The sequence below is a fragment of the Panthera onca genome, chromosome C1 (genome assembly GCF_046562875.1).
Source record: "Panthera onca isolate mPanOnc1 chromosome C1, mPanOnc1 haplotype 2, whole genome shotgun sequence".
Classification (NCBI taxonomy): Eukaryota; Metazoa; Chordata; class Mammalia; order Carnivora; family Felidae; genus Panthera; species Panthera onca.
In genome coordinates, this window is record NC_138346.1 from 133,775,727 (window position 1) to 133,794,446 (window position 18,720).

Consider the following 18,720-nt stretch of genomic DNA (forward strand, 5'->3'; position numbering starts at 1 on the left):
TCTGTTTGAGGATATGAGAGATTGCTTGATGTAGGGCCCTCGTTATGAATATCCTTAGAAGAAATCTCTTGCTACTCCTAGCTTTAGAAATCTTTGTAATTTCTTTAGCAGTTAGCTAGCTTCCCCATCCCCTTTTAACTTATGAATTGTGAAACTGATTTCTCTTTTGGCTTTGACTTACAGAAATCATAGGGTCAAAATTTAGGAACTTTCCAAATTCAGTTCTATCAAAAAAGTACATGTGATATGCTTTAATATTATCTATACTATTTTATTATAATTAATTTTTTAAGTGTTGGACAGGACCCATTGAATTGATTTCATAACCCATCAGTAGATTATGGCCTGAAGTTGGGAAGGACATTTGTCTATAGTATGCATTTTTAGATTACTAATATTGTTGGTACTATCTTTTGCCATAAAAGGTTACTGTCTTATCTATTTTTTTGCCTATTTCTTTTTCTTTGTCTTTTTATTTATATTTTCTTAAATTTTATGTCTTCTTTGTAAACTGCTATACATCTTTTCTTATGGAAAAACTATAATTAAATATCTGAATACATTAGCCAGTCTATTAAGCTAAAATTATATAGATTCATTAAATAGATACTCCTGCAAATAGCTTATGGTATACTGAAGAAGACAGATATGAAGTAGATAAAACAACATAATAAATAATAAGTAATTTCTTAAAATATACAATAAAGAAGACAAGATGAGAACAATGATTTTTCCATGTTCTAATTGTAGCTATAAATAAAAATCAGTTTTATATATGGAAAGCAAATTTTCTAAAGGTTGTGCTACCAGAAGTGATAATATATTAAGAAACAGTTTTTAATGTTCCCACTTAAGATAAACAAAATGATCCCAACAGGTGCTGTGACTTTGGGCTTTTAAAGGTTGGCAAAAACCAACCGCTCACTGTATGCATGATGTTGTACACAAGAGTTGGTAATAGATGTCAGTCAAAGCACAAGCATGTTTTCTGATCTCAGGGGGTTTACTTACTAAATGGATGTCTTGATGAACACACACAAAGCAGAAAGCAACCAAGGACTGAGTGACAAGAGAGGAAGGCAGTGAAGAATTTTTCTCACATGTTGAACATAAACTTGAATAAACATTTTATATTTGTGTAAATACACAATATATAAACATACTTATGCAAGTAAATTCTCAGATTGTACCTACCACTTATATTTTCACAAAAGAAAATCAAGGAAAGTGTATTCCCTAAACAAACTCTCTTGTATATATGTTTTTTTCTGATATGGAACCACCTCCTTACCAATAGTTATTTCTCTAGAAATAAGAAGATTAAAACAGAATAGTGCATTTAATAAAAGGCTTACATTCTTACAACCACATTTTGCCCCCTGAGAATGGTTGCAGTTAATGTGGAGATAGTATATATGAGAAGGGGCCAGACGTATAGCTTATAAAGGTGAATGTCCAAGATTTCAAAATTGTGCCATCCATACTTTCCTATGATTTCTATTTCATGACTATCTGCTGATAATTCTGACTCTCCTTTTCCTCTTTGTGTGCTATTATTTTTTCTTGTCATCTCTTTCTTAGGAGTTTACATGTGTTTCCTATCATAATTCTTATTTTTGTCTAATTTTTTTTTCTACACCCAATTCCAGAGAATTTTCTTTTCACTGGCTTTTACCTAGTCCTCAGTCAAAGGAATAGATATATTCTTAAAAGGATTATACCTACTGATTAATTCATCATATACCATACTTTTTGAGATACAGCGCATTTTCTCTATTGGAATCCAGGTTTATTATAATAGGTTTATTATATAGGTTTATTATAGTTTATAATAACAGGTTATTATGACATCCAATCAGGGATGACCAAAGGATAGAGATGGTAGGGATTAGAGGCCAAAGACTGAGATATTGCAAGATTTTGACTTAATCATTTAGTATTTATGCTTTATATTCTGGTAATGCTTGATATTTTATCTGAATTTTTGGCTTTATGATCTACAACATGTGTAATCTGGGGAGTTTGGGGGTTCCTCAAACTCCTTTTGCCGTGAAGGTCAAGTTTGCCTTAAAAGAAAGGGCAGATTTTTTTCCTCCTTCTACTTGAATTATTCTAGTTTGTAAAAACTTGTGTTCATGCTTTAAATAAAAAAGGGTGGAAAAAATCTCTACCCTTATTTTAACAGTGTTACCTTAGATGTACCATATAACCTGGATCTTAGTTTTCTCTTCTTATAAAACTCCTCTCTAGTGGGCTGCCTTTTAACTGGATCCTGATGAGATCATTTCTCTGTTTACCACATTTGTTTACTTTACAAACGTTCTTCAGAATATGAAACACCCAGTGAAAATAACAGGAAATGCTTATCTGGATGTTCTCCTGCGTCTGAACAGTTAGAGGAATAACCACTGTTCTCTTTGCTCCAAGAACATAAACTGATACTATTGCTTCTTGTTTTATTTTCATTGTAAAGTTTAGGGGAAAGGGCTGCAGAAGAGGATTGGCTAACATAAAGTTAAAGAAAGGTAACTAAATCGAGAAATGTAAAATTCTCCCTTTTAAAAGCAGCTAAATGTTCACCTTTCAACTGAAAACATGTGACCTGTAGTGATTAATATTTACTATTAAAATCACAATATTTTATGATATTATGGTTATTATAATTCATGCAAGTCAACATATTCTATTGCCTTTGCTTTTGCATAGCAAAGAAAACAATAAAACAAAAAGACAACTACTGAATGCCTTTGGAAAACTTTTAATTTGCCATGTTCCTATTGCTATGGAAATAATGAGTGGGAAAATGATATTTCTATAGTTTTTAGCCCTTTTTTGGTGAGTTATTTCCATTTAGCCCTTTTTTTGTGAGCTATTTCCATTTAAGCAATTTTGATGTGTTAAATATTCACCATTGATGTAAAATATAAGTATACAAACAGTTTAAATTAGGATTAAAGATATTATTCTGTGGAAAAATCTCTACCATTCTTCTAATAGTATAACCTTAAATATATCATATAAAATTCTGGACCTTAGTTTTTTTTTTTTTTTTCCCTATTGAATTTTACCACTACGCTCTTTTGAGATTGCATATCTATTTTTGAAATATATAGATGTTCATGGACAGTTCTCTTAAGATCTGTTGCATTTATACCTTAGGACAGACATTGCTCAAAGAAACTTAGAGCTATCACCACATGAAGCATCACAAAAACCTCAAGGCAAACTATTTCTGTCCCCAGTTTATTGGTGAGAAATGTGAGCCATTGAGTGCTTGGTCAGTTTGCTCAAGATGGGAATGTTAGTGGCTCCATTGCTGGAAAGGAAAAAGATCACATATACAACTGACACATTTATTTACTTAGGGTCTGCTATGTTCTAGTAACTGTTCAAAGTTCTGGAGGTCAGTGAAAAAAATAAGCAAAAATCCTACCTTTGTGGAGCTGATCACTTATCAATTTAATCTATGTTGAAACCCAAATGCATTTGTTTTAAATGGAAAATTTTATTTATCTGACAATTATAAAGCCCTCTGTTCCTTACCTAAGCTGGTTAAAGAGCTATGTAATAATTTCTATCACTATAAATGTCTACCCTTTATGGAAAAAAATGCATTTGCAACGTTTCTCAAGGGCTGATACCTACCCTAATACATTTTGTATTCCCAGTCAGTGTCGGAAGAAAGTAGATTCTAACTATGTGTTTGTGGAATGTGTAAATAGGTTCTCTTTTTAATATTGGTTTTACATTTTTTTTTTGATGAGATTTCTCCAATGATTCAGTTGGGACTAAGCGATTCATAAGGCTTATTCTTTTAAAAGTTGGCCTGGGAATATTTTGAAAAGATTTGCAAGTTTGTAAGACTGTTTGCTTAATAGGTAGGTATCATCAGAGATTTTCACTATTCATTTACAGATGTATAAAACAAAATCATTGCAGAGCATGCTGTTATTAGAAATATCTAGACTTATAGAATGTTTGAAATAACTAATGGAAAAAGAAATCACAGTTGTACTTTAGGGCACAAATATACATCCAGATAGTCTCTTCTTATTGTTTTCATCTACTGTTTCAAAGTTAATGATCTGTGACAAGATCATGAAGCAATATTTTAACTGCAGGAAAGTAATGTGTTTTTATTGTTAATTTTAATGCAGGTTCTACAAGCAAGATGGCAATCTGAAATTTAATCTTATGAATGCTCCAAGGGAGTAATTAAAATAGTTAAGCTTCACCATAAAAAATAGCATATAATATCTACAAACGGTACACATTGTCATTGATCCAAATCAGCATTCTTTCTTGACTTGATGTACATGAACATTTTATTTGATTAATGTTAAATATTCAACAGACTTTGGTAGAAAATTAGTAAGCATTCTTTTCTTAAGTAAGGCTAATCATTATTTTCATATAGCTTCTTGGCATAACGTATCCAGTTAAGGAAATACATATTTCTCTTAATTGTAATACCACATTTTCTAGATAAAATATATATTCAATTGATTCTCTCCTTCCTGCAAATTTGGGAAGTTTCTATTGACTACACATAAAAACATTTAGATCCTAATTTTTTTAAAGTTAATTTATTTATTTTGAGAGAGACAGAGATACAGCGCAAGTAGGAGAGGGGCAGAGAGAGAGGGAAACAGAAGATCCAAAGCAGGATCTGTGATGACAGGAGAGAGCCCAGTGCAGGGATGGAACTCATTAACTGTGAGATCATGACATGAGCTGAAGTCAGACGCTTAAGTGACTGAGCCACCCAGGTGCCCCTAGACCCAAAATTTTCAACATATCTATTATGTTCATATATTTTATGGAAAGACCAGTGCATATCTCTAATTCTATTATCATGTTCTTACATTTATTGCTGTTACTTATAATTATTTGATGCATACAGTAAATATTTTCTGCTTTGGAAGTATTGATGAAGAAATCATAGGGATATTTACAGAACAAAATTCAGTATGCCAAATGGTGCGTTTATTCCTTCAGAAAATAATGGTAGAAAGCCTAGCATACTACGGTAAGTTGTGCAAGAAACATTTAGAAGGATGTTTCATGCTTTAAATTCTCAGAATAGTACAACCTTTAGAAAAGACAGTTGTCATCCTGTGCCTAAAGAATGGCTAGAATTTTTAAACAGTACAGGAAAAGACCAAAGACTTTCCAAGGTAGAAGGTAAGTGTGACCAACCATTCAGAGGTAACAGCAGGCATATTGTATTAGAGGGACAGTGAAATCTATGATATATTAGGAGAAAATAATTTACACATTACAATACTAAAATCTAAAGTAAAAAAATTCTGAGTATGTGTGTATGAGTATTTGGGCGGGGGGAGATCAAGGATAAATACATTCTCAAAAAGATACATTAATCCAAATTGTTTATAGAGTTCTGTACATAAGAAGGAATAGTTAGCTTTTAAAAATCAAAGGTGGAACCTAATGAAAAAGTCCCACACATGTGTTGAATAATTCTCCAAACTAAAAACAATTCTTTGGTTTTGAAAGTTAAATAAAAAACAAAAACAAAAACAAAAACAAAAAAAAGCTTGTAACAGTGACAAGAAGCAAAGATTCTAATGATTAACAAAGTTTAAATGAACTATATGAATGACAGAGAATGACTATTAAGATGAATGACCTAAGCATTGTCATATTCTTTGAAGTTTTCTCATTTTAGAGGATGTTCAATGAATATGAGCTCATTCTGGTAGAAGTGGTCTTAAATGGCTTTCTCCTATTTATTAAGATTTAGCACAGTATGTTTGAATTATAGTGGTACAATCAATCAAGGATTCTTTTTTTTTTCTAACACTATTTATGAAGTACTCAGTACTTAGGAAGATCTTTGTGTGGATTATGGCACATCAGGCCCTTACGGTATTTATCTGAAAAATAAGCAAACTATATTGGAATTAAATTATATTGCATATACAGAGTAAATAACACAATAATTGCTTAATAGGCTCGATAACTGGAAAATAATACATTTTTTAAATATAAGTTTCTGCTTCCTAGTGAATTTCTTATCATTCTAGTCTCATACTTGACGACCTCAATACAGTCTAATATGATATCTTCTTTGGGTAGTCTTCCAACATTTGGGGGTTTAATGTCAAACAGAATTAAAGAGAAAGATTTCATGGCCTGACAAATCAAAATTGCATCTCTTTTTGTACAGTCAATTACAAATAAAATATCTCAGCACTTAAATTGGATGCTTAGTTTAGATTTTGATAACACTAATGAGTAGTAATCCTTTTCTGAGATTTTACAAGTAAAATGTTAAAGCAGAAATGTAATGCGGTCATGTGGTATGCACCAGTGTTTCAGATAAGTAGAGACTTATCTTTCGGGAGTCACATTATATACTGTCTTCTGGTGATATTTTTCTATTACAAAAAAAAAAAGCACTTTATCTTTCTCTCTTTGTAATTCAAAGAACACCTTTCTATTTCTCTCAGTTTCATGGTCCTTGTTCTTATTCCTCTTGTTCTTCTCCTCACTCTTCCTTTCCTCCACCTACTTCTCTCTCTGTCTCTCTCTCTCTCTCTTCTCTCCTCCTCCTCTCTGTCTCTGTTTCTCTCTCTCTGCTCCTCCCTCCTTTCCCTACCTGTCTCTCCCTCCCTCCCTCCGCCTTGCCCTCAACCTTATCCTCCAGACTTTGCTTCTGACCTCCCTCTCTCTAATAAGTAGAGACAAATCTTTATATTCCTTTCACTTTTAGAGCAGTACCTCTTGAATGCAAAAATACTTAGAGGACTCTACTCTTATTTTTTTCTTCTGCACTGGCCTCTGAAATTATTCATCCAAAGTATGCCACCTGGTTAATACTTATGCCACTTGTGGTTGACTTTTTTTTTTCATAAAATATTTTAACAGGGGCACCTGGGTGTCTTAGTCGATTGAGTGTCCAACTCTTGATATCTGCTCAGGTCATGATTCCAGGGTCCTGGGATTGAGCCTCATGCAGCATGGAGCCTGTTTAAGATTCTTTCTCTCTTTCCCTCTGCCCTCTGCCCCACTCACGCTTTCTCTCTCTCTCTCTCTAAAAAAAAAAAAAAAAAAAAAAATATATATATATATATATATGTATATATATATATATATATACACACATACACACACATACATATATATATATACACATATATATGTATATATATTCTTTAATATTATTGAATTTCAAAAACATTTTTACAGAGGCTAGATGTTTATTGTCTAAAAAACTGCAATTTTACTTTGTAATTGTTTCTTCTTTAGTATTTGAAATATGTAATTGGTGAAAATTTAATTTTCAAACAACTCTTGATTAATTATGCAATATGAGGAACAATTTCTGGGTTTGTTTTTAAATATATACTTATTATAGCTCAAAAATGTCACTTTTTGTTTATATCAAGCTTAAATTTCATGATTTCTTTCACCATATTTTTGTAGTTTCTCCAAATTATTTGTCTCCTAAATTTATGATACCCTGTAATTAAAAAATCTACAACACTGGTTGAAATAGTCCTATAACAAACAAAAAATTAAAGACAAAATCACTTTTTCTAGTGGTACTCTTAAGATTATTGCCAATAATCTCAAATCTATAGTCTCTTAATTCCTTTTAATTGCTTTAGCATTCAGATACCTGGCTACATAAAAACTATTCTCTGTACCTTGTGAATTTAGCTAGAAAAAATCATATCAGGAAGTTAAGTAGTAAATATTTTTGTAATCTTTAGTAATCACTGACTATATAGATACAATTGAATAGGCACTAAATGTAAAGAAATTCCAATTAAATAACCCTTGGGAGTCACTGATATCACCAGTAGAGAGAAACAGTGGTGGCTTTGTGGACAAAGCACAAGGAGTGCAAGGTCAGGATTTATTTTGACCAGCTACATGATTTTTCTTTTTTTTTTAAGCTTATTTATCTTGAGACAGAGACAGCACTAGTGGGGGAGGGGCAGAGAGAAGGAGACAGAGAATCCCAAGCAGGGTCCATGCTGTCAGCCCACAGCCCAATGTGGGCTCAAACCCACAAACCGTGAGATCACGGCCTGAGCAGAAATCCACAGTTGGATGCTTAACCAGCTGAGCCCTCCAGGCTCCCCTTGACTAGCTACATGATTATGAGAAGGATAAATGACCCCTGAGCCACAGGGTCTCACCTTTAAAACTGACATGCTAAGGCTTCTGTCAACTCAGTGGGTTTTTTTGTGAGAATAAAAATGACAAAATGAATGTGGAATGGCTTTGTAAATTGTAAAGCACTATGTCGATACAAACTGTTGTCATTATTATCACTGTTCTTGTGTTCCTACGGAATTGATTCTCTACCTAATAAAATATAAATTAGAACAAAGTCAATAATTCATATTTGTATAATAAAAAGATTTCCATTTATATGGGAAGTAAAATGTTAGAAAATAAATGTTAAGCTATTGTATTCTCCAGCTTTTATAAGTCATTTCTTCTATGATTTTTGAAATGATGTTATTATCTAAATATCTTAATTTTAAGGAAAACTGCTAGTAATCATATTTTCTAATATTTCACATTTAGTTCCATCACAAAAGAAAATGGCAAATTATAACTTAGCCATCCATCCAGGGATCTAATCCAAAGACAACATTCTTGTAATTTTTCATTAAATAAAGTTGGAAATAGTAAATAGGTTAACTTGAGCTTTACATGACTTAGTAAATATGTTTGCATTTCCTTTATTCTTTCTTTAAATAATGATTTCTTAAATGTCTTACATGTTATTTTTTTAAGTTTACATATTAGGTATTTTTTAAGCAAATTAGTTGAAAATATATGGCATCTTCTTTGAAACTCAATTGGACCTACCTAATTATATGAATTATACTGTCAGTGTTCATAATAAAACCCAACGATCCCTGTCAGACTCTAAGATAAATTAAGGACCTATTTTCTGGGAAAAAGTCCAATCTCTGGGATAGTGATTATCAAACTTTATTATGTAAAAAATTATATTTGTAGCCTAATGCAGTGACAATTTCTGAACTCTTTTTTAGGACTTTGAAATTATGATTCAGCAAGTTTGAGGTGAAGCCCAGAAATTGCTTTGAGAAATACTAGTCTAGAAAATGTATTCTGCCAATCCGTAATAATACAGGAGTAAATCATATAAGTTATTTATTGGATTCGTGTTTCATAAAGCATTGTGAACCATTTTGAACACTTAAATGAAAAAAAAGATACTTGTAAACATTAAAGTAAAAACTAAAATTTTTATATCAATGTTTCCTAATTTCAATATCTGCGCTTAATATTGGGGCTAGAAATTAATCATTCAAATAGTACAACTATTCCTATTTGAGATCTTTGAATTGTCTAAAAGTGACTTTACATTATTTACTATACTATGAGACTCTACTATTAAATAAGTGATTCTTAAGCCAGTTTCCCATCACTAATAATAAAATACCTTTTTTCCCCGTGTACTAGGGCTCACCAGGAGAACGCGGATCAGCGGGTACAGCTGGCCCAATTGGATTGCCAGGGCGTCCAGGACCCCAGGGTCCTCCTGGTCCAGCTGGAGAGAAAGGTGCTCCTGTAAGTAATTTCAAGGAGAAAATATATTATACTGCCATTCTGCACAAGTTATTACTTTTTATTCAAGGATATTAGTTCTTCATACTCCACTGCCTTCTCTCTGCATATGTGCCTGGCATATAAACACACCTCTTTTTATATTTATAATAGAGAAAATTTCAAATTCAATTAAATGAGATGACATTTTCCCACACTTTATGAAACTCTAAGACCTGTGAGGGAGTTGGATATTATGAATGTAAAAGGCTTCTGATTTTGCTCCTTTTAAAAAATAAAATTGGAGTTTTGATTAAAACTATACTTTGCTGCTTTATATTAGAAGTATGCACTTTTCACTCCTCTTGTATTACAAGTTCATATCCAATATTTCCAAAGTCTGTAAACGAAACCCATAGAAAGTGGCTGCTCTTCTCGTGTAATTTGAATTTTGATCTACAGTGAATGAGATGGAAAACATTTAACCAATTATTTTATCTTATATTTATTGGATTTAAAATTTTTATTTTTAAGTGATTATAGGCTATAGTCTGTTCATTAGGCTTATGTTTCTTTGTCAAGATTTCTCTGTTTTTGTTTCTGCTTTTGATTTAATCATATAAATTTTCCTAAAAAATTCTCATCCTCCAAGATTAAAACAAACTCATTCATAAATGTGGATAAAATGGCTTTAAAAAAAAGGTCCTTGAGTGCTAGAAAATATATCCAGGGCACATCATCATGAGGGCCGAGAGATTAAAAAGTATCCTTTGTTGAATATTAGAAAAGACCACGAATACTGAAAGCTGAGTAGAAGGAAAATGAGAGAACAGGACTTGGTCTGTTGGGCATTCATGATAATTCTTATAGATAATTACAGTGGGGTTCAAATGAAGGAAGTTGATAAAGAAGTGGGATAGGTACATGTAGAGCAACCCAAGTAAGCCATATGGCTAAAAAATAGTGGGACAGTAGGTAGAAATACAAGCAGAATTGAATGCATTGCCTCTTGTTATTATGCTGCACATGTATTTATCTACAACCAATAATAAGAAAAGAATCAGTGAAGAGTGAGGAAGTTAAGGGTGTCAGAGTAGACTAGAGCTGCCAACTCTGAGCCAGTCAGAATTGAGCTGGGAATTCAGGTCTGTAATTTGTTTAGCTCATGATTTTGGTTAAGCTATTTAACCTCCCAAAACCCAGGAAAAGAAGATAAGTACAGTATTTCGTAAGGATTAGATGAAATGGTAGTTCTAAATTACTTTGTAGAATTGTGATAATAAATCTTCAGTGAGCCATCATCATCATGTTTGTGGACCAGAGTTGTCACAAAAAAGGGTGGATTATAACCAGAAAATAAATTGACTTTTGAGTAAGGAGGGATGGATTCTGTGAATAGGGTACAGGTACAGGCTAAATACAAGATCATGCCAAGTGAAAGGACATGGGGATGAGTATCTGCTTCTATCAAAATGTTAAGGTAAGATTCAGCTGTTAATATTAGCAAAGGGGTAGAAATGATGAAATAAAGACTGCTTAAGGAGAGATGGATGATGTTTCTGGTAGTCCCGTAGACTGTGGGCCAAGAGATGCATACATAATGGAGGAAGAGTTTGTCATCTTGCAGAGTTGTAAATGAAGAATCTAAATTTAGTGTGGTGTAGAGCAATTGAAAGATTTTCTCCTGACTCCACACAGACCAGTATCAGAAGAAATAAATGGCAGGTGATTCTTGGCTAGCAATCATGTGTACTATAATGAAGGCAGGTAAGAATTAATGTGTCTTATTTATGGATACTCTCATATAAAAGAATTGATTTTTGGAGTTCAAGCTCTAAAAGAAATCCACATTTAAGGAGAAGTATCTGAATCAGCGATGTGGTTAAAATAGTGAAGTTCCCTGTGAATAACACAGCACATTTTTGGAGTATAAATAGGTTTGAGATATTGCAATATTTGATTTAAAGGAAATAAAAGGTCTCCAAGGTGACACCAGGGGTATGTCTTGCATGATAATTGGGGAAAGTTTTGAGAAACCAGGTCATATGGAATCTAAGAAATTAATAAATCGGTTTACAAGTTAACTTTGTTTTATAGATAGTTTGTTATTTTTGTTGTCAGTAAGTAATCAACTCAACAAATATTCCTTAAGTGGCTACTCTGGGCCACAGGCCAGAGGGATGCAATGGAATGCAAAAACAGACATAGTTCTGCCCTCACACAATTTATTGCCTGATGGGGCAATTAGATAATAAGCAAAGGACCACTAAGTACATGTATAATTACAAGCTGTGGCTAGTGATATGAAGGAAAAGTCAGCTTGTAACAGAATGGAGCTGGAATCAGGGCATTTCCTTGAACAGAACACTGATGGTAGAATGTAAAAGATGAGGAGGAATTATCTAGGGGAAGGGTCCAACTAGGTAGATTCAGGCAAAGTGACAGGAGTAGCATGGAATCAGATTTAACTGAAAAAAGGTCTAGAGGGAGTTGGAATTCTAGAAAGCCAGTGCAAGGGGGAAGGCCAGATGCTGCTGGGCAGGTAGGAGGAGATAGATAATGATAGACTGCACTAACAGCTTAGTCTATATCTTAGGAATGGTAAACAAGTAAACTGATTGAAGAATGTTGGTAAGATGATCTCATTGTCTCTCTGGTTACAGCATGGGGAATAGTTTGGAGGTGAGAATAGATGTGAGAAAAGAAAAATGTTATTTCAGTTGTTCAAAGGAAGGCTGATAGTATCTTGGGATAAGGTGTTTGTGGTGGAGATAAAGTAAAGTAAATACATTCAAGAGATAAAACAGATAAAACTTAGTCATTGTAAAGGGACAGGAGGTGGTAAGGGAAGGAGGGTAGGGAACAGAGAACACAAAGGCAGGAGCTTAAGAATTGTGGATTCCCAGCCTATATAACAAGAGAGCAGAGAGAACCACTGGGAACAATCAGCCATATATACCTTCTGCAAAATTGATGAAATCTTGACCTTTAGGAGATAGTTTACTTTATACTCTGAAAGAAATTTTAATGGAAAATAGATGTCATCTTCATTATCAAGGCACTATTTTTTTCTTAAATTGCACAATAGAGGTATTTTAAAAATAGGAAAATATTGCCGTTGTCAAAAAATAAACAAAGCTAACAGCCTTATCATTTTGAATCTGTAAAGGCAGGAGTGAATTAAAATATAAAAATCTAGGAAAATCCATGATGCATTTGTTAAAAGGAGAAAAAGCTGATGCATAAAGCAAAAAGTTGGTTATATGGGAAAATGCATTTTATGATTTCTTAGGCCTGTTTCAGAGCCCAGCTATTTCAGTAGCACCACCAAAAAAAAGTAAAAGCTCAGTGAATTTTCATAAACATCAAGCATCTGATTTACCAATATACAATGCTTGATTAGGAAATGTGAGTTTGAAGGAAAAATTCTAAGTTGACTCTCAATTACTTTTGTGGGCCATAGCCTGAGATTTATAAATTGTTAGTGATGAAGTTTTGGGGTGATGGTGGGGTGCTCCAGAGCCAATGACCTAGAAAGAACTCTTGAAAATGTCTTTGGTGCAAAAAGGTGATTTTATGAAAGCATGGGGACAGGACCCGTGGGCAGGAAGAGCTGCATGGTGTGGTGACGGGTAACTCATTATATACCTCAGGTTGAGAGGGGGTCAGGGATAGAGTAAGTCTCTAAGGAATTTTGAAAGCAAGGTATTCAGGACCTTGAGGGGCAAACTGTTGCTAGGAAAATACAATTTATTGTTATTTAATAAAACCTCAGTCACAAGACCCTTTAGATGTATATCATGGGACCATAAGCTTGGAGTATGATTGCCAGCGTATATATCTTGGTGCAGTTGAGATAAAGAAGTTGACTATAGGGGCGCCTGGGTGGCGCAGTCGGTTAAGCCTCCGACTTCAGCCAGGTCACGATCTCGCGGTCCGTGAGGTCCGTGAGTTCGAGCCCCGCGTCAGGCTCTGGGCCGATGGCTCGGAGCCTGGAGCCTGTTTCCGATTCTGTGTCTCCCTCTCTCTCTGCCCCTCCCCCGTTCATGCTCTGTCTCTCTCTGTCCCAAAAATAAATAAAAAACGTTGAAAAATAAATATCCTTTAAAAAAAAAAAAAAAAAAAAAAAGAAGTTGACTATAGGATCCTGGAGGTTGGGACAATGTTAAGCTAAGGTTCTCTTTTGTCCCTAGCAGAGTGTGATCCTTGAGTTGAGCTCCTAGAGAGAGGTCACTTTGCCTATTTCAAGGGCTTGTCAATGGGCTGTGGGCAGTAAGGGAATTTAATTTTTCATTTGCCTTAGTTTCCCACATCACCATGGCAAGCACTTAAACCCCTTTCCTTTGTTCTTGGCTAGCCAGGAGTGTCTGAGGAATATCACACAGATCCCACCTGGGGTGCGGGGTGGGGGGGGGGGCGCGGACAGGGAAGCACCAACTTGTGCTTTACCCCTCAGCCTGCCTCATGTTCCCTCATCAGTTAGCGAGGATGGTGTTCTTAGTCAGGAAAGTATGTAGGTATCTTTTGTGTCATCATTTGTTAATTGAAAATATTTTCTACTTGCTAACATTAAATAATTTATCTGTCAATTTTGGAACTCAGAGTATGACCTGCTGCAGCTATACTTAAAAATCCTAATAAACGGCTAACTTAAAGGTTTCTTACAGCAGAGTAATGGTCTGCTGGATTTTCAATACAGGGAGAAAAAGGTCCCCAAGGCCCTGCAGGGAGAGATGGAGTCCAAGGCCCTGTGGGTCTCCCAGGGCCTGCTGGGCCTGCAGGCTCGCCTGGAGAAGATGGAGACAAGGTTGGTATTCTGCGTCCATATGAGTACATCCTATGAAAATGCAAGTTTTTTCTCAAGAATTCTAGATTTAATATTTCTGAAGATTAGATGCCAAATCTCAAGACAGTTTTTTCAAAGTTTCATGCATGTTCCATGTGCTCAAAGGTTTTAATTTACAGTTTGAATACTATTATCTATCCAGGAAATAGTGTGTTGGATGTAAACAAAAAAAGAGAACACAAGAAAAATGGTAGAGAGAAAAAATAGCACATGGCAAAATTGCTTATTTATTTTCAAAAATATGTGTTTCTGAACTAAATGTAAAACTAATTGAAGTCATTGCTTGTATAGGCTTTGCCCTTGTGTCTTGGATATTGCAAAAGAAGACTTAAAATAGGTTAAATTCTTAAAATAGGTTAAATTTAAGAAAATTAAAAAAAACAAAAAACAATAGTTTACATTCCTATTTGATAATACTGGACATCTCTTTTACCAAACATAGAAATGAAGATTTTAAGCTTTTTATTTATTTTTTATTTTTTTTTAACATCTATTCATTTTTGAGAGACAGAGCAAGAGAGTGTGAGCAAGGGAGGGGCAGAGAGAGAGAGGGAGACACAGAATCCGAACCGGGATCCAGGCTCTGAGCTGTCAGCACAGGGCCCAATGCGGGGCTCAAACCCACGAACTGTGAGATCATGACCTGAGCCGAAGTCGGACGCTTAACCGACTGAGCCACCCAGGCGCCCCTTAAGCTTTTGATTCTAAATGCATAGCTGTATTGTTACGTGTATGTATCTAAGGTGTTTTCTAATGTTGTGAAATGCCATAACACAATTTATGAGCCAGTAATCTGATAATGTGCAACTTTTTTAGCATTTGGAAAACCAGGATAAAGAAGTAATTAATTAACTAAGAATTTTGATTAATATGTAATTATATTTTTGTTAATATACTTCCATTATCAGCTTGTGGTGGTGATTTTTCAGATAAAATTGATTTTGTGAATTAAAAATCCAGTTGCAATATGCTTCAAAGTTCAGTCGACTTTGGGTTATCTATATCTTTACTATATCAATATCAATATCAATCTATATCAATACTAGAAACAGAGTAGCAGAGAAAACCCATATTTTACATTTTTTAAAGTTTATTTATTTATTTTGAGAAAGAGAGAGAGCACAAGTTGGGCAGAGGAAAAGAGAAGGACAAAATCCCAAGCAGGTTCCACGCCATCAGCTCAGAGCCTGATGTGGAGCTCGAACTCATGAACTGTGAGATCGTGATGAGAGCCCAGATCATGAGTCAGATGCTTAATCAACTGTGCCATGCAGGCGCCCCCAGATTTCACAAGTTAAACAGTGACATGAAACACTAGTATAGAATTACTTTAAAGTAAAATTTAATAATGGGTGATAGTGATGACAATTGCAATGGCAGGCATGACATATTAGGGATAAACTTTAACTCAACTCTCTCCAATACAGGGTGAAATTGGTGAACCAGGACAGAAAGGCAGCAAGGGTGACAAAGGAGAAAACGTGAGTTTCCTAATTCTTATTGAGTGGAATTATTCATTTAACTTTTGTTTTGTTTTGTTTTGTTTTGTTTTGTTTTGTTTTGTTTTTTGGCTATTGACCAGGGATATTTTTCTGTAGTATTTACTACCTACTTGTAACATCCATACTACATTATCTCTTTGACAACTATTCAGTTGAGATTGAGTCAGTTCTAATTAAACCTCTTTTTGAAGTTATGTGTTAAGATACACAGTACTTCTAACCCTAAAAGTCTCACAATAAGACTAAGTCATCAGCAAGTTTACCTTCATTGCTCTTGCATCAAATATCCCTGTGATTTAATGAGAAATGGTGTCTTAGTGTGGTTATAAAAAGGATTTTGACCTGATGGAAACCTAAAAATGCCTCAGGTACCCCAATGGTTTATGAACCATGCTTTTGGAACATTTAAGTACTATTCCCAACACATAGCAGTTATTGTGATGAACAATATAGTCCAATGACTGTTTTTCTTTAGTGCCAAGATCTTTTGTAGTGTAGTAATGTATGTAGTTATGTATGTAAAATGTATGTAGTTATGTATGTAAAAAAAGACAGTTAAGAAGCAATATTTATGCATGTAAGACTCATAAACCTATTGAAATCTATTCCTCAAATAAGGAGGCCTGGTATACTTAATATATACATACATACATACATACATGCATATACATTTGCATACACATATGCATGTGTTTTCATGTGAAGGAAATTTTAAATTTTTGTGTATCAATGTAAGGAGGCTTGGTATACTTAATATATACATACATACATACATACATGCATATACATATACATATGCATACACATATGCATGTGTTTTCATATGAAGGAAATTCTAAATTTTTGTGTATCACTATATTCTGTCTGTATGGAATCCTTACCCCAGTATTCACTAGAAAATATTGTATAGATAGATCTTTTAAGTGCTCTTTCTGAATCATACATATCTCATTAAAGAAATCTGGCATTTTGAAATTTTTCAAATGTGAAACTTCAATGTGATTTGTGTTAGCATAAAAATCCATTTTTAAATATCCACTGCATTACAGATGAGAGTGCTTTTGATAACTACCAATTTAAAGCTGATTACAAATAGGCAAGTCTGAGTCTCAAGAAGTAAAATAAATAATGGTTGACGGCTCCAAATGCAAGAAACTTTTCCATAGAAGTAGAAAGATGCATAATAGACTTTGATCAATCAAATGTTCTGCACTATTATAGCTGAGGCTCTTCTGGCTTCAGTTTCAAAATTACTGATTTTTATCTCACCACAGGGTCCTCCTGGACCTCCAGGTCTTCAAGGTCCTGTTGGTGCCCCTGGAATTGCTGTAAGTATTTCTCTTTGTTCAGCGAATTTATATCCTCATGGTTCCCTGATTAAATTTATGAACTGTCACATAACCAGTTGATTTTGTGTGGTTATAACTATGTCTGTCTAATGTTGAGCCAAATATAAATTTTCTAATATAGCTAACCAGGCTGATCTTTATAAACAAGAAATGTTATGACTTCATTTCAAAAGAATAATGAGTTAAAAAGTACTTAATTTGTAGTAAATTCTGAACATTATTTTCCCCTTGATAGACAGCTTTTACTTGGTATAGATGAGAAAATCAAACTCAGTCATGCTCCAGAAACAAAGAATGTGAACCAAACAAACAGTGGTGCATTTGCAGCAGATAATGGACATTTAATCTTTTTTACTTGGTTCTTTGTAAATGGACCAGATTTGATTAAATTAGAAATGGCTATATTTTTGTGATGACTTGTATCAGAATTGTGATTTTTCCGGTTTGTGATCATTGTCATTGCTCTTCTCTAGGGGGGTGATGGTGAGCCAGGTCCCCGAGGTCAGCAGGGGATGTTTGGACAAAAGGGTGATGAGGGTGCAAGAGGTTTCCCAGGACCTCCTGGTCCCATAGGTCTTCAGGTAAGATGCTCTGGGCATTTTGTACGCTATCCTGTCCACCTTCTTCTCATACCAGGTTTTCAGGTGGATGTAAAACAAAGTAGCTTTCCTTTTTTCTATCTAGAAGCCTGGATACAATGTTTAACCATAATTACTGTTTTATTTAAATGTTAGCCCTACCCTAGGTATTACACCTCCATTCTTCATTCCCATTTTGCTTAAAAAATGAACTACAACCTTATTTAAGGCTGAGAGTTAAAAGCGAGAGGTTAGAAGGATTCTTTTGCAAGTCTCATAGCAGGAAAATTAGTACTTCAGATGACCAGCAAAAATTAAAAGCATTTTGAGAAGACCATCTGCCCATCGCTACTACCAACAGACACTGCCAAGAACAAATGTTAAACAATAATAGGTAAAATAAACAATTTGCAATAGATTGATCATTTAAAATAACTTATTTTAAATTATAATTTGTATTTCGTGAAGCACATTCAGGACAAGAAATATGAAATTGTAAATCATTGTAGGCTAAGAAATTTCCATTCAAATATGCCTTACAACTGGACTGTTAGGCAATACTTTGCATTGTAGACATCTTCTATGCTGAGCTGTTTTTCTACTCTTCCATGTGATGCTCACGGCTTCCTACAAACTTTGGAAACATCTGGCTTTCTTCTTTCACATACTTATTCTACACCTACCTAGTGATCATCTGAGAGATTATAAAATTGTGCTTTAAATGATAATTTGGGTAACACATGGATGTGAGTTATGCCACATTAACAATTTTAGAAATGATTAAATTAAACCATCTAGATCACTGTCCTTAACAATTTGTTAAGTTGTAGAAAAGTAAATAGAAGTTGAGTTTATATAAATTTATTTTTTTGCCTTTATTTTCATAA

The 18,720-nt window shown here is 34.1% G+C and overlaps 1 protein-coding gene across 4 annotated transcripts in view; it reads left to right on the forward strand.

Moving 5' to 3' along the window:
- COL11A1 (collagen type XI alpha 1 chain) overlaps nt 1-18,720 on the forward strand; it is a 216,188-nt gene that overhangs the window by 153,950 nt on the left and 43,518 nt on the right. For all 4 annotated transcript variants that reach the window (XM_081796410.1, XM_060626468.3, XM_060626465.3 and 1 more), the window contains 5 exons: nt 9,475-9,582; nt 14,258-14,365; nt 15,832-15,885; nt 17,181-17,234; nt 17,729-17,836. In XM_081796410.1, coding sequence (XP_081652536.1) covers nt 9,475-9,582; nt 14,258-14,365; nt 15,832-15,885; nt 17,181-17,234; nt 17,729-17,836 — 432 coding nt within the window. The remainder of the gene's footprint in view (nt 1-9,474; nt 9,583-14,257; nt 14,366-15,831; nt 15,886-17,180; nt 17,235-17,728; nt 17,837-18,720) is intronic.